This window comes from Macaca thibetana, chromosome 1 (assembly GCF_024542745.1).
Source record: "Macaca thibetana thibetana isolate TM-01 chromosome 1, ASM2454274v1, whole genome shotgun sequence".
In the NCBI taxonomy this organism is placed as follows: domain Eukaryota; kingdom Metazoa; phylum Chordata; class Mammalia; order Primates; family Cercopithecidae; genus Macaca; species Macaca thibetana.
In genome coordinates, this window is record NC_065578.1 from 215,228,032 (window position 1) to 215,246,145 (window position 18,114).

The following is an 18,114-nucleotide window of genomic DNA, read 5'->3' on the forward strand; positions in this document are numbered from 1 at the left end:
CTGTCTACTAGATAAACAATTTAAATACAAAACAAAGACTAAATATAATAGGATATTTGAAAAGATATAAGATGCAAATACTAATCATAAAAAATCAGGAGTGATTATATTAATATCATACAAACTGAATTCCAAGATAAAGAGTATCACTTGAGAAAAAGGTGAACATTTCATAAGGATAAAAGCAGCAATACATCAAGAGGATATAACAACAATAAAGGAGCTTCAAACAATAGTAATAGAGCTTCAAAATATATAAAATGTAAAAAGTAGACTAAAGAGAGAAATGGATACATTTCACAATCATAGTTGGAGACTATAACACTAAGTGACAGAACTAGAGGGAAAAAAAATCGGTCAGTAAAGACATAGAAGATTATGACCCATTACCAATCATCTGGACTAGACATTTATAACACTATACCTCCAAAAAATAAAAGACCAAATGATAGACCACGTAATGGATCATTTTTAAAAATCATTAAAAAGTTGGCTGGACGCAGTGGCTCATGCCTGTAATCCCAGCACTTTGGGAGGCCGAGGTGGATGGATCACCTGAGGTCAGGAGTTCAAGACCAGCCTGACCAAAATGGAGAAACCCTGTCTCTACTAAAAAGGGAAAATTAGCCGGGCATGGTGGTGCATGCCTGTAAATCCCAGCTACGCAGGAGGCTGAGGCAGGAGAATCAGCTTGAATCCAGGAGGCAGAGGTTGCAGTGAGCTGAGATTGCGCCACTGCACTCCAGCTTGGTGATAGAGCGAGACTCTGTCTCAAAAAAAAAAAAAAAGTTTCATAAAATGAATAAACTCCTAGCAAGATTATCAAAGGAAAAAAAGAGAGCAAGTACATAATTTACCAATATCAGGATTTAATAAGGAGATATCACTAAGATCTTACAGACATTCAAAAGATAAGGGAACCGGTAAACCCAGCACTCTGGGAGGCCAACGTGAGAGGATCACTTGTGCCAGGGACGTCAAGGTCAGCCTGGGCAATGGAGCATATCTTGGCTCTACTAAAAAAATAAAAATAAGGATAAGGGAATATTAAAATCTTTACACCCAGTAACTTAGAGGAACATCTTGGATGAAAAGGAAATCCTTAAAAAGTACAATTTACCAAAAATGACACGAGAGGAAACAGAAAATATGGATAACCTTGTATCTAAAGAAATCTCATTTATTATCAAAAATCTTCCCACAAAGAAAGCTCCAACCCACATGGCTTCACTGATACATTTTGTCAAACACTGAAGAAAAAATACAATCCACCTTATGAGAAACAAGTGCTTCCCAACCTATTATATGAATCCAGCAAAACCATTACATCAAAACTGAAAAGAAATTTACAGATCGATACTCTTGTAAATGCAAAACACCCTTAGCAAAATATCAGTAAGTCCAAATTGGTAATATATTTTTTAAATACATCATGACCAAATGGAATTTATTCCAGCAATGAAAGTAATTACCATATTAACAGAATAAAATGAAAAAAATCAAATGACCATTTCAATAGAAACAGTAAAATCTTTAGAAAAACTGACCACCCACTCATGATAAAAACTATCCAAACTAGGAATAGTAAAGAATTTTTTCAACCTGATAAAGGGCAGCAATAGAAAAGGAACAGCTAATGTGACACTTAAGTGGTAAAATAAATGCTTTCCCAATAACATGAGCAATAAAACAAAATATCCACTCTTACCACTTTTATTCAACAATGTACTAGAGGTCCTATCCAGTGAAATATGATTAGAAAAAGAAATTAGAGGCATAAAGATTGGAAAGGAAAAAGCAGAACTGTGGATGTCTACAGATAACTTGACCATCTATGTAGAAAATCTTTAACATTAATAAAGTGAATTTCATGAGACTTCAACTTACAAAATCAATACATAAAACTTGATTGTTGATTGAGGAGCAAGCGTGTGTGTAACAGCAACTTTACAATTCTATAAATAACTCTAAAATGCATATGAAAGCTTATTTGATGGTTTGTTCCATGTCATTCTATTGGTTGAAACTTTCAAAAATAATATATTGAAACTCTAAGAAAAGCTAATTTCACAGTATTGTAAATACATTAGTTAAATCTCAGAGTTTCAATACCATTAGAAAATAAATTTAATTTTCTTATGTTTACTCTCCATGTATAACCTCAACAGTCAAAGTGAGCTTCTCTAACGTACCATGTGGTTTACACAGTCACTACCACAGCTCTTTACTCTCTATGGAAAAAGCTTGCTGCTGGGTAGTAAACAGGAAATCACACTGTCATTTTCTTTCTACTAATCATTTTATAATTTATTTCTAAAGTCATTTTGTGAATAAAAAACGAACCAAAAAAACACATGCATGTACAAAATAAAGGAGAAGAAAAGGCCCCTGGACTTAGATAAACACTCAAAAATGTAAATTTTGCTTTCTGTAACAACTTGTTAAATTTGACTAGATAACAACAATCACATCTTACCGCATAACCAAGCTCACAATCTTTATGTTGCTGAAGTATATTTTGTGCAGCGGAATTAAGCTATCTTGTGAGACAACTCACAGACATAAAATTTTTACCCTGGAATTACCAGATACCAACACTGTAGTTCATCTAAATAAACCATTTCATGGAATATAAGAAAAATATTATTCAAAGGACAAAGTCAGTACAAGGAAAACTAAGGGAAAAAGTTATCTGAAAGCCAAAACTGGTTATACATAGAGAATACAATATGAAAGTTCAATCTGTTAGATACTAATACAAAAAGTAGAATAAAATAACACTTGCAAGCAGCATTTTCATCAAAATGCTTTTAATGACAAAAACCACCTCTTAGATTTATGCCAATCTCAAAACAGTAACATTATGAATTGACTAGTTGTATATTATATTTTAACTTATTATCAAGGAACTAGCTTTCCACATTTATAAAAGACTACTTAGGTTTCTATGAAAGTTTTATTAAGCAAATGAAAGTTAATAAATTATAATAAGCCCTTAATTAATACCACTGCAATTTATTTAATTCTATAATTTAGACCTTTAAAACTGGTTAAATTTCCTACTTTATTAATACACTAAACACCTTCATAGCAAATATTACCACTAGCTATAAGGGAAACAAGAGAAGTACTGAAATCGAATTTGGAGATTTAGAGTCACCTAGAACATACGTACAGGCTCGTCTTTGAGCAAGATAATTTGGTAAGTATTTAATATACACACAAATGCCTCCCATGTCGATGTGCAACCAAGTTGTAAGGAACTGTCCTGGATCCATCGAGGAGGAAAATGCAGACAATACTTTACTTGATGTTTGCTCCATGATGTTTCTTTTACTGCCATTTCTAACACTAACAATACTATGGTAATGTGTTATCTCAATTAGTACTTATCATTTTCCACTGTCCAGAAAAGTGTAAAAAAAGGATTTCACTATTAATATATCACTAATAACCAAGGTTAGGAAAGCATTTACCCTACATAATAATGAATATTTACCATTCAGCCCATTTTTTTATTTTCTAAGAAGATACTTACTGAAAAGCAACTTATTCACATTAAAAGTACAAATCAGATTATATCTGGAAAGGAGATAACAAGAATTGATGCCTAAATGTAGTCTTAAGAAAAACGACTAATATTCAAAGTAGTAACTATATTATAACTTTATTACATCAATTTTTTTTTTTTTTTTTTTTGAGACGGAATCTCGCTCTGTCGCCCAGGCTGGAGTGCAGCGGCACAATCTTGGTTCACTGCAGGCTCCGCCTCCCGGGTTCCCGCCATTCTCCTGCCTCAGTCTCCCGAGTAGCTGGGACTACAGGTGCCCACCACCATGCCCAGCTAATTTTTCTGTATTTTTAGCAGAGACGGGTTTTCACCGTGTTAGCCAGAATGGTCTCGATCTCCCGACCTGGTGAACCACCCGTCTCGGCCTCCCAAAGTGCTGGGATTACAGGCATCAGCCACCGCGCCTGGCCTATATCAATATCTTTTATTGAGCACATAATTTTAAAACACTCCTCTATGCACATTATCTCATAAAGCTTAAAACCACACTGTGAGGTAAAGAAGGCAGATCTTATCATATTTATTTTCAGATGAGTACACCAAAGTTCAAGTGATAATATTCTGCCCAGGATAAATTAGCAGTCAATAATAATGCTATTCTGAAAGAAATTCTTTGAACCAAAATTCAGCCAAATTACAATGAACTATATAATCAAGTTTAGCTGACTAAAATACAAAATTATTGTTAAAATAATACTGAAAATCTCTAAAGAAATAAATTAAAAATAGTGGAGGAAAAAAATGTCAAATTTAGTTTCCCCTAGTATTTCAATGAATGCTTTCAAGAGTACGGTTAATTACTACCATCACAAATCCTCATTCGGTGAATCTAACTTGTTATAAATTCAGGCAAAAATAAAAAAAGAGGGTACTACTAGTGAATCTAGTACTTTTCATAAATGTACAGGCAAACAGAGATTACCAGACATGTGAAGAAAACACCACCCAAAAAAGAAGTGTAACAAATTGAAAGAGTTATTCAAAGTAGAGAAAAAAATGTGAAATCTATGTAGTGTCCCAATATTAAAGCTTACATCTATAAGATAAAAGCAGATAACTATGAACTAGAAAAAGTTCCCAGAAATATAAACAGCTGAAATAAGCAAATCAGTAAAGGGCTGGAAGAAAAAGGAAATCTCCCATTTAAAAAAAGAGAGAGAGAAAAGGAAAAGACATGGAAAATGAAAGAAAAATTATACCGAAGCTCCAGAAAAATAAAAACAGAGAAGATACAAGGAAAGAAGTAATCAAAGAATTATAGAAGATTTCCCAGAATGGAAGAAAAACCTAGACTTTCATATTCAAAGGGTTCACCAACATTTATAGGATGAATATAAAAAGGACTACAGCCTGTAGTCCTACCTCAGAGAGGCTAAGGCAGGAGGATCTTGTGTACAGGGGTTCAAATCCAGTCTGGGCAACACAGCAAGACTATCTCTAAAAAAACAAATTTTTAATTTCAAAAATAAATAACAATTTTAAAAAGAATTGTAACTCATCCTCCTTAAATTTTATAATTCCAAGGGGAAGGAGTCATCAACACAAAAAGCTTCTAGAGAACAAAATCAAGTTACCTACAAAGAAATGGTTCATAATAGCATCAAATCCCTTATCAGTAAAACTGATTACTAAAAGGCAGCAGAATGAATGCAACCTTCAAAATTCTAAAGAATTATTTTAAACTTGAATTCTATACCCAGCCAATGTATGTATCAGGTGTGAAAGTGAAAAAGACGTTTTCAAACATTACATTGACAAGCACCCACACACATTCCTCCCGAAAAAGTTACTTCAGGAAGTACTCTAGAGAATGGTAAAACAAATTGAAAATGGAAAGATATAAGATCTAAGAAAGTATAGAATTTGTCCAAGAATTAAATCAAATAACATGATGTTAGTTGAGCATCATATCCAAAAAGAAGTAACTTCATACTAGAATTTCAACAAACAGTACAATTAAAAAGCTGGACAACCAGGTGACATAATGAAGGCATGAACTCTTCTACCAACAGGAGGCAAATGTGGCAATTAGAAAATACAGGATGTGAGCTGAGATTGCACCAATGTACTCCAGCCTGGGCGACAGAGCAAGACTCCATCTTAAAAAAAAAAAAAAAAAAAAAAAAAAAAAAAAAAAACCAGAAAAAGGAACTGGTGCGGTGGCTCACGCCTGTAATCCCAGCACTTTGGGAGGCCAAGGCAGGCAGATCACGAGGTCAGGAGATCGAGACCATCCTGGCTAACTCGGTGAAACCTCGTCTCTACTGAAAATACAAAAAATTAGCCAGGCATGGTGGCAGGTGCCTGTAATCCCAGCTACTTGGGAGGCTGAGGCAGGAGAATCGCTTGAACCCGGAAGGTGGAGTTTGCAGTGAGCCGAGATCACGCCACTGCATTCCAGCCTGGGCGACAAAACGAGACTCTGTCTCAAAAAAAATAAAACAAAAATAAAGAAAAACCAGGAAAAATAGCCACAGTCCAAACTAGAAACCAAATTAAAATATGGCAGCTCTGGAGTACAAAAAGAGTGTAAGAAATCCATTTGTTCTCCAACGAGAACACATGGACACAAGGAGGGGAACATCACACACCAGGGCCTGTCGGGGGTGGGGGGCAAGGTAAGGGAGAGCATTAGGACAAATACCTAATGTATGGGGGGTTTAAAACCTAGGTGATAGGTTGATAGGTGCAGCAAACCACCATGGCACATATACACCTATGCAGTAAACCTGCACGTTCTGCACATGTATCCCTGAACTTAAAGTAAAATAAAATAAAATAAATCCATTCGCTCTCTAAGAATCTCATCATACCACTTTGTTTAACCATATTATTTATATAATGTAATATTTTAACTGCTTTTCAGAATCAGCAAGTATAACTATTATAAATCTTGACATATAAAACAGATGTTATAGTTGACAATCTGGAAAGGGAATGTGAGGAATTCAACGGAAAGATGAGGAGGAAAGCTAATTTTTTTTACAAATTATGAAGTGACAAGTTTAGAGACAATGTCTGAACACTCTAAAGTTAACTGTCAAACAGCTGTAAGTTTAATCATAAAGGCAACCAAAAAATAAATAAAAGGAAGATGGTAGAATCAGTATTAAAAGTTAAATCCTTCTATTTTTCACAATGGGGAGATATTAGGTTACTGAAGGTTAAAGTTTACTATATTATATTAAAAATTGGCATAATGATAAGATTAAAAATAGGAAAAAAGTTCTAAAATAATTATCTCTGACAAAGGAGGTAGAACAGATAGGGAGTAGATTTTTTATTTTTCATTTTATACCTTTGTGTATTATTCAAATTCTTATGTTTATGCGACTATTCATCTCAAAATAACACATTATTAGAACCCCTTTCCCTGACTACTACAGGAAAAATGATGAGAAATTCTTATTCATTTTTTGTCCATAATCCATGGACTAAATACTTTCTATTATGGTATTTCAAAGATATAATTAATTAAACAGACTCAAGAATCACCCTAAATCCTTGATAAACATGTGGAGATAGCAACAGCTTACACTGTGTTAGAACTGTCAAAATACATCCACATCCATCATCTCATTTAACCCTCAAAACAATCTTGTGAAAGCAGATTTTAGAGATTAGTAAAGTAAAACTCAAAAAGGTTCAAGTGATTTGCCATCCCCCTCCAAAAAAAGTAGGAAAATAATATAAATATGATTAAAAAGTAAACCAGAAAAGCCTTTATAAAGCACTAAAATCTGAAAATGCTTTCCCAATTTATAACAGGAGAATGACATTGAAAGAAATTACACTTGACAATACAAATAGTCAGGCACATCGGAAAACAGCTGGGCAGTTTGTTAAACATACACTTCTTATAAAGTTAAACATACACTTACCATATGACCCAGCAATATCATTCCTAGGTTATTACCCAAGACAAATGAAAACACATTACACAAAGACATGAACTCAAATGTCCAGACTCTATTAGTACTAACCAAAAGCTAGAAGCAGCCCAAATGTCCACAAGTGATTAACAGATAAACTGTGATATATCCAGACCATAACTACTACTCAACCATAAAAAAAACTAATGATGTACAAGACATGGATATTAAAAGTATTATGCTATGTAAAAGAAATCAGCCACAAAATAACTATGTATTGCATGAGTCCATTTATATGAAATTCTAGAAAAGCAATTATAGTAACAGCAGATAAAGTGGTTGCCAGGGTTAAGGGATGAGGACTGGGCTGCAAAGGGAGAACAAAGAACTTCTTGGGGTAACGAAAATAACCACTATATCATGATCAGAGTGTTTGTTACACTACTGTATACATCCGGCAAAACTCATCAAATTATAACTTTACATTGCTTAATTTTATTACAGAAGTTACAACTCAATAAGTCTCATTTAAAAAATAATTCATAATCACATTTAACTATGACAACAGCTTTTCAGCATAGGTATTTACTACAGCCCATCAAAGAATATTAAAATCAATATTTAGGAGGGAACTTTTAACCATGCAGTAGACATACAGGAACTAAAAAGTTCTGAGAATGGAACAATCCTCATCCTACTCAACTTGGCCATGTGGGTAAACAGTAGTTGCCTAGCAACTAATGTAAACTCTAAATTTCTAATAAATACATTGACCACATAAGCAGGTGATCTCACAGATGATAAACCAAGCTTTACATAGAAGGGTTCTTCCTTTAATAATAAATAATAATAATGTGCTTAAGTTATTTATCTAAAGTAGGAGTAAACAAGGTATACTAAACCTAGATAATGAAAAATAAAAATATGAAATTAAACATAAACATACACACACACAAAATCCTTGTCCTCGTTTGGCCTTTTACGTCAGGACTTTACTTACCTAATTTATGGGATTCATCCATGAATTTGTGGGTGAACCCTTTCCCCTTTTCTACTTTAAGCCACTCCCATACAGCCATTCAAACTGGCTTAATTCTCTTATTTACATGTGATTAAATGCATACAGGATAGTACTTTTACATATATTAAATGATTCTAAAGGTATCTCTCCAGATTATAGAACCTGTAGACACCACAGGAAAATACAACACTTTCTGTAACATGCATACACACAACATACCAGAAAGTCAAACCTAACTAGATTATAAATGTGCAAAATCAAGAATTACAAAGAAATCCCTTAATAACAAGCAAATTCCTAACACACATATTAAATATATCATTTCTCCCTTACTAGACATAGCATGTCACAGTTTAACAGCATCAGAAAAAAGATCAACTTCTAAGACATCACTCACTGCTAGCACTCTTACCAACCATATTACTTTTGGTTTGTGGAGCACTTACCCCTCTTCTGAACCCAACCTTCTTTCACAATGGTAACATCGCTCATGATGACTCCCCTCTGAGCCCCCAACTTGGAGAAATGGTACTTTGTGATATCAGCTTTAGGGTTTGGATTCTCTGCTGCTGCTGCCCTTCCCACTCTCTAGTGATGACTCAGCCTGGAAGGAAGTATTGAAGAAAGAATTTCTTTTTTTTCCATTCTTGCAACTCACAGAGCAATAACAAACAACTAATTCTTTGTAAATGTCTTCAACTGGCCTGACCTCACATAAAAGTCTAGCTCTTCAAACTGGGGAACTTATTTGTTAAATAGTTCTATAATGAATGCACTTCCCTAGTCTTGTGACCAATTTCAAATGATAGTGAAACTTTTAACCTAAGAGGCTGCAACAAAAGTCTTAAGAAAACCAGTCACGCCTACCCAAATAATACAGAAAATTTGTTTGGTGATGTGTATTTGAGCTAAAGAGGGAAGAGAATAAAAGTTAATAGCCCTAATTGTGAATACTTTTTGTTGTTTTTTGAAACGGAGTCTTACTCTGTCACCAGGCTGGAGTGCAGTGGCATGATATCTGCTCACTGCAACTTCCACCTCCCAGGTTCAAGCGATTCTTCTGTCTCAACCTCCTAAGCAGCTGGGACTATAGATGTGTGCCACAACACCTGGCTAATTTTTGTATTTTTAATAGAAATGGGGTTTCACCATATTGGCCGGGCTGGTCTCGAACTCCTGACCTCGTGATCCACCCACCTCAGCCTCCCAAAATGCTGGCATTACAGGCATGAGCCACCACACCCAATCGTGAATACTTTAACTGATATAAAATACCCAATCATCATTTATGTATTCTTACTCTGCCTGTTCCAAGAAATATTTTAGGGAGATTAAAAAATAATTGATTTCATACTATGTACTTATAAAGTGAAACAAAGGGAATATGAAAGTAGAAAAAAATATTGAGTATTCAAGATGTGCCAAGAACCGTTACAGATGCTTACATCTATTATTCTTATGTGATCTTGATAACCTTATGATGATACTATTAATTCCATTTCACAGATAAGGAAACTAAGGCTCACACAGATAAAGCAACTTGCTCCATTTCAACACACCTAGTAAATGTGGAGCCAAGATCTGAAACCAGGCTATCTGACTCCAGAGCCTGCATTCCAAAACTACACTGCCTTAGGATAAAAAGAAGTCAGAGTAAAGGCACACATATTGGGGAAAGATAAGCCACAAATTTGGCACTGAGTTCTTGGGAAGACAATGCAAATAATACAATAGGTTCTCCTATTTACAGTATCCAAAAAAAATTTTTTTTGAGATGGTGTTCCCCCCCATCATCCAGGCTAGAGTACAGTGGCACAATCATAGCTCACTGCAGTCTCCACTGGGGCTCAAGCAATCCTCCCACCTCAGCCTCCTGAGTAGCTGAACTACAGGCAGGCATCACCATGCCTGGCTAATTTTTTAAAAAAATTTTTGTAGAGACAGGGTCCCCCTATATTGTCCACGCTGCACAAATTTTTTTTAAAAAGGAAAAAAAGTTCCTCAGAAGAAATACAACTTTTCCTGGGACAAAAATCAAATTTATCTCAGGGGTCTTCTTCATAAGATGCATGCAGGAAAGTCCTCAAAAACATCCTCCCATATACAGCAATGAGTTTTACAGGGTCATTGCTTATTGTCGCTCTCAAACTAAAAAGGAAAATGCCAACATGACATTAGTAAATCCATTTGCACCAAAGGGGACCAAAAAATGTGGTCCAGGTACACCGGTGTTATGTGGTCACGAATCATATGCATAAATTTTAGATAACTAGAAAAATGGATAGATGGACTACACAAACATACTCTCTCAACTTGGGTTGTGATAAATGATACACAGCAGTTAAGTTCAGTGTTAGACTCCCAACCTAGTGCTAAATTAGATTACAGGTCTTTCTTCAATGCAAATTAAGTGTGGAGCCTAACCATTTAGCAGTCAGGAATCAAGACTAAACATTCTCTATATAGCCTGACTAAATAAACTGACAAAAGCTATGTAGCTGAAAGCAAGATCACCAGCCTCATGTATTATGAGGTCACAGGCAGAACCTATAGGTAAGGCTGAGACTCCTCAAAATCACCATGAGTCTGTTGCTGTGGAGAGTCAAAAAGGGATATTAGCTTGTAATCCCAGCACTTTAGGAGGCCAAGGGAGGAGGATTACTTACGTCCAGGAGTTCAAGGCAAACCTGGGCAACAAAGTGAGACTATGTCCATACAAAAAAGAAAAAAGAAAAAAAAGAAAAATTTAAAATGAGCTGGGCATCAAGGCATGCACCTGCAGTCCCCGCTGCTGGGGAGGCTGAGGTGGGAGAAATCACTTGAGCCCAGAAGTTCAAGGCTGCAGTGAGCTATGACTGCACCAACACACTCCAGCCTGGGCAACAGAGCAAGACCCTGTCTCTTTAAAAAAAAAAAAAAAAAAAAAAAAAAAAGGGATATTAGAATCTGGAAGTATTTTCCCAAAATACATTTGTTTGACAGAATACTAAATTAGAGAAATTCTAGAAAAATAATGAAAATAAAGATGAAAAAGAGAAATCCTGTGGGCTAGTAAGTGGGAAATTCCACAAATCGTATTCTCTTGAAACATCACTATTGGCATATTAAAGGTTCTAAAAGAAATATGTATAACTTTACCTCAGCAAAGCCTAAATTTATTACTGTCATAGGAAATGGCCACATAATAAGACTTATTTCACCACACATGTTAAAAAAAAAAAAAAAAAGCCAAAAAACCTTCAATAAAGAATCTAAACAACATTTTAATTTGATGTAACATCCTAAAGAATCCAACATGGCCAACTGCCTACATAATATAGAGCTACATAACTGAAAAGGTTAACTACTTACACTGCATAAAGAATTATAAGTCAAATACCGGCAGACACTGGTGCATGATATCTCTAGAAGAGCTGCACTGTAGCCCTTCTCTTTGGTAATACTTGTAGCAAGGGGCTCAACATCTATTAAGGCCATTCTTGGTTTTTTACTATAAAGCTATATAACATGAGTAAAAGACAATTCAGATCTTACTATTCTTAGAGTGGAAATGAGAGAGAGATCAGGGTAATAATGAGTAATAACAAAAAATAATATATATCCAATAAACATATATAAAATACATACTTTCCTATCAAAATGGCTTGTATTACAGTATCTTTTTAAAGAACACTAAAAAAAAATTTATAAAATTGATTCTGTATTTCGAAGTGAACATTTTACTATCAGAATGTTAAAGCTGGAGCGACCCTCATTTTATAGCTGAAGAAACAGAGATCAAGACAGATGAAGTAACTTGACCAAAATGAAACAGTCACCAAATGGCCAACCGGGACCAGACAATCAAGCATATGCTCTTTCCACTCATATTACTTCTTCAGAATAAAACAATACACTGAAATATCCAGACCAACCCAAAAATCAATGAATTTTGTTTTGTAACGAAATTGTTTCTAAAAATTAGTGTTTTAGATAAATGTTTTTATCAGTGTTCATATGTGTAAGATTAAACTGTGAAAATGTATGTTAAATCAACAGGACAGAATTTATAATCTTCATCAGAGGCAGTGAACCCAAGCATACATTATAGAGATGGCTTTACCCATTTTCACTTAAAACTATTATCAAATATTACCCATAATTTTCAGCTTTAAAAATTGCCCCTTGGTCTTTACTGGCTAAAATGATACATTCTTTGAAAATAACTTAAAAGATGTCACAGGTACACTACTCTGGAATTAAGGTAAGTTAGAAATAAACAGTTCTATTGACTAGTAAGCAGCAAACCATGTTCTTTAATTTTCCTATAGCAGCAACACTCCTGTACAACAGCATACATTGTCCCATTCAGTCTTCCATATTAACTAAAAACACTAATCCACAACACGAGCTGGAACTCTGTCATCTGTTTCCTAGGGTAGACAAAAGTTCACCTCCCTCTATATTCCTAACTGTTCTACAAGTGTGTTCCATCCAACAAACTATAACATAATTGGGTTTATTTTTCTTTTAAGCTTATTGCATTAAACATTTCATTGCTAATTTATTTTTCCCATTCTTATAAAGTTTCACACAAAATTCTTGACAGATTCCACTTAGATTTTACTCCTAAAACAGTTACACGAAAGGTATCTTCATTCAGAACTGACTGCTTGAGAATTTGATAACAGTAATAGCATTTGAATGTCATTTTATAATTTACAAAACATTTTGCATATTTTACTTCATTCAATCACATTATAATTTAGTAAAGCAATCTGACACTGCCTAGCACTTACACATGCTGGCAAATATGGAATAAATGAATGAGTGGATGAATGATGAAGATGCGGCCTTAGATAACTAACAAAGAACAGGCTATGCAAACAAATATAAATTAGTAGAGAGAATGGTCTTAAGCCATCTTAAAAATGAAACTGAATTTAAACATTAAAGAAGCACTTATATATAAATTATAATTAAAATGATAATAAATACTGTGCCCTATTCCTTAAGGTATGTTTCCTATAGACCTCCATTAATTACAAGGACTAGAACACAATAAACGTATCCTTTTTTTCTTGATAGCTTTTCACCATTTTTGCTGAGATTAAGTTTCAACTTCAAGCAAAACCACCATCAATGTTATAAATACATATCGATATATTATCAATATATTGATATATATTATAGCATTAAGCTAACCAAAATGATCAATTATGGGAAGAAAAATGGGAAAGAATGGCATATTTTCTTAATGATACTTTTAAGAATTTGTAAAAGACACGTTTGCTTGTAGTAACCAGCCATTCAATTTTAAGCAAAAAGTAAATTTCTTCAAACATCTTTTGAAAATATTAACTCAAAAAAATATGTAACATACATATACTTATTCAGTCAATAAATTATGTACTGATTGTCTACTCCATGACAAGGGCTATTACAGGTTGGTAAGAAAAACTAACTGGTTTCTTTAAAAATCTTGTCCAAACTTGTAACTTATCAAAGAGCTTTCACATATATCAATTCATTTGACTCTAAAAAACAAATCTGTGCTGTAGCTATTACAGTCACAATTTTGAACCTGTGACCAACCAGTAACATTACTTCCCCTACTTACAATAAGTTAGCAACAAATAAAAAAAGGGACTACCTGCAAGTCTTCCATCAATTTGCTATGTTTTCTACCAAGTAACACAATATGAACTCTCAAAAACATGTAATATTTGCAAATAGTTCTGAACATTTTTTCTGTATCAGATTTTTCAAAAGTCCAAAAAGTAAAACATTTTTAAATAAATTAAAAATTAAATATAACTAAGGCATCACAAATGAAGTAACAGAAGACTAAAAGTAGGTTTACATAAAGTTAAAAGGCTCCCAACTCTTTTTTTTACGAATAAGGACAACATTCATAGGTTAATAATTTCCTATAAGTGAATTTCTAAGTTAAACGCCAGAATACAATTCAATAATACAACTTTCTCTAAACTCTTTGTAATTAATACTATGTAGAATATATTTGCTTCCTACAATTTTTTAATATTATGTATGATAGCCAAACTGAATTAGTAAAGGACATCTGAAGTTCAAATACAACAGAATGTTGCTAGTTTGAAAAACAAATGATGGTCAAGGGTAACCACAATATAATTCTATGGCATTTTCTGATTTCAAGAAGTAAGTGAAACTAATATATACCATAATAAATACATAGGGCTATATCAAACTTTTAGAAGGATCTGAGGGACAAGAAACATTTTGAAATGTAAAGGAAATTCAAGGTAATTTGCTCTGTACTTCAAATAATTCCAAGGCAGTCTGTCCCTATTTTCAGAGTTGTTATCCTGTTAAAAAAATATATATCATATACAGAAAGTGAGCCACATAAACAATATACTTTGGATATCTTTTCTCTCTAAAGAGCACTTTGTGGGATTTTCTTAAAGCTCTTTCTATAGATAACTTCCCTGAGGTTCAGAATATGGCAAAATACCTGAATAGGCAAAATTTCCAACTTTCAAACAACATATCAGTTCTTCCAAACTGCCAATTCTGAAAAATCGATTTTATTAACTTTAAAACATTTCTACAAAAACATGAAGCATTTTCCTGGCCGTTTCCCTACTCCTGTTTAGGGCATCTGAATGCCATTTCAATCAACACGATTATTAAAAATAAAAAAGCACCTTGTACTGCGTGATATACTTAATATTTTAATTTGAAACTAATAGAAAAATGCTTATTAGATTCCTGTTTCACCTAAATCACTGAACAAGCTATTGATAAATTATTCCCTCCATTTCTCATGTAAAGTGTAGGCTGCCTCTATGTGAAGGCATCTATAATACCATGGACAGGTTGGGGACTGCTACTAAAAGAACTTCAGGTGGCCAGGCATGGTGGCACATGCCTGTAATCCTAGCACTTTGGGAGGCTGAGGCAGGCAGATCACTTGAGCCCAGGAGTTCACAACCAGCCTGGGCAACATGGCAAAACCCTATCTCTACCAAAAATACAAACATTAGTTGGGAAGTGGTGGCAGGCACCTGCAGTCCCAGCTACTCAGGAGGCTGAGGTGGGAGGATCACCTGAACCCAGGAAATCTAGGCTGTGCTGAGTGGTGACCGTGCCTGGGTGACACAGCACAGTGAGAACCTGTCTCCAAAAAAAAAAAAAAAAAAAAAGAATTTGGTTGCACAGTTGGTCATATTTTTCTAATATACATGTAAAACAATTTTAAAATTTGTCTTGGGAGACTAATTATAAATTTTTAAAAATCCATACATATATATAAAATGCAATTGATATATGGTCCTTTAAATACCAAGAATCAGCTTGACAGAATTTACCCCCAGATTAAACTGAGCTAACCAATAGGTATGGAATCCTATAACAAGGTTCATCACAATGGTGCATTAGGAAGAGCACCAGAAAGACCAAGAAACTTGAGTCCCTGCCCCACCCAGAGTGATGCTGTATAAGGTCACTTTAATTATCTGTGCCTCAGTTTCCTGAGCCATAAAAATAAAAGTGTAGCATTAGATGAACTCGGAATAGCTTTATAGCTCTTCCAGAGCTAATATTTATGATTCTGCAAGTTAAAATCTGCGGAGTATCTACTTCATATATAGATGGCATCATAAGTGAAAGACGTGATTATACATACATAGTTCATGTCCTCAAAAGTTTTATAATTGGAAGATAAAACATTCAAACAGCATTTCAATTAAGACAAAATTTGGGCTAAGCTCCGTTATTGGAAAAATACTATCCTCCTTCCCCTCCTATCTCTAGTCCCCCAAATATAGTCAGAGGCTTTCTTATCTAATATAGATTCCAATATACATGTAAAATCCTCCTAAAATCTGTCTTGGCAATCTCCCTAATTATAAATTTTTAAAATCCATCCATATATATAGGAATTATCTAATATAAGGAAGAAGAATTCTCATTTGAAATTCTAGTGTTTTCTTCTAGTAAATCTTTTTACTTTCCCCTCATAATATTTAGAAATGAGAAATATCTATAGTTGGTGATAGGCTACTGAAAAGAAACAGAACTAAAAAAACACATCAACAAGTCAAGAAGCATATATTAATTTTATCTACCCATTAGTATTCAAGGATTACTTGGCAAAGAAAATGAGTTTACATCTAATTTGATGAAAGACTATGATGCTATAATAAAGTATGTAAACATTTGAGGTATCTAATTTGGCATTTTAAACAAATGAAAGGGGATGTTAATGGGCCAGTCAATACACTTTTATTAACTTGATGCTATGGAAATTATTGTACCAAATTATGCAAATTTAGAATTGTCACTGTTAAGTCTAATAATAGGTACAAACAAGAAAAACACTAAAAGTGTTGTAAAATTAGGGAAGTTTAAATAACAGGTATTTTTAGAATGCCACAATAAGTTCTTCTTATGTGAAAATCACTTTCAAAAGTGTAGCAGGGGTTGTTTGAAAGATTAAATGAATACAGGTAAAGCAGGTATCACAGTGCCTGGCACATGGCAACTGCTCACCAGGCATTGGTTAGCAATAACTCTAAACTGAATCTAATCCTGTCACATGTAAAAGATCAGGGCAAAGTATTTGTTGTCAGAAGATTCAGGACTATCTTTCCAAAAGAAGGTATGCTGTGTGACCAGGATTTAAAATACTGATGCAGACGCTGAAACCTGGAGTAACACAAATCTTCTAACAAAAATTGTGTGTATTATTAATGCATATTAACTTAAAAATAAAAATGCAAGTCAGATTACAAGACTGATTTGCTCAAAAAAAATGGAAATGGTTTTGCAGTTCTTGCATTTTGTTGCTCAAATCTAAGATAGTCTTAAATTTTTCTTTTTAACACTTTAAAACTTAATCACACTATAAAAACAAGCTCCTATCAAATCATGCTAAACATCCAATTAACAGTGGTTAACAGTGATTGCCTTATCTTCCCAAGGACAAATTCTTGAACTAAAAGATGTAATAACAAAAGAAAGCATGGCTATCTTTTCACAAAAATACACAAAGTTTAAGTAAAGGCTAAACTTCCACAAAATCAATTTGTAAAACAGGTTCCTCATTTTAAAGAAACCCAGACAGCTGGAAATTTCCACTGAATTTTTATAAGAAAATTTCTCATATGTTTACATCAAAAGCTACAGTTTAAAAAATAAGTCCTTACTTTCCACAAGACTCTACCCTAAGTTCATTTGTTCCCTGGTAAGTTTAATCAACACATTTATTTAGATTTGCAATGATTCTGAAAACAAATTCCTTCTGACAGCGATTTTCTGAATGAAATGTAAATATTAAAAGTTTTTAATTAAACCAGCACAGTTCACACTCCAGTATTTGTTAAATATAATCTTATTTAAAATATTTTACATCTATAAAACTTTTTAAAAGTCCAAAGCAGAACCTTAAAAGTACTCTGATATATACAACTTAGAGTCAATGTCAAGATTATCAACCCGAAAATTAATTTTAAATTGGATAACAATTCACTTAAGTAATAATTATGGAAAGAAAACCAAATGAATACAAATAATAATTTCGTAATTTTTGCAGGATTACTTTGGACTATTTTTAAAATGCTAAGAAAACATGCTGCAAATCCACAATACAAACACACATCTGGAAACTAAAACCCTACATTCATCTA

General features: G+C 33.8%; 1 protein-coding gene across 3 annotated transcripts in view; it reads right to left on the reverse strand.

Annotated features, from left to right (window-relative positions):
* Nucleotides 1-18,114, reverse strand: part of AKT3 (AKT serine/threonine kinase 3) — a 362,334-nt gene that overhangs the window by 341,257 nt on the left and 2,963 nt on the right. For all 3 annotated transcript variants that reach the window (XM_050771497.1, XM_050771487.1, XM_050771516.1), the window contains exon 2: nt 8,911-9,068. In XM_050771497.1, the coding sequence (XP_050627454.1) occupies nt 8,911-8,956 (46 nt within the window). In that variant the 5' untranslated portion in view covers nt 8,957-9,068. The remainder of the gene's footprint in view (nt 1-8,910; nt 9,069-18,114) is intronic.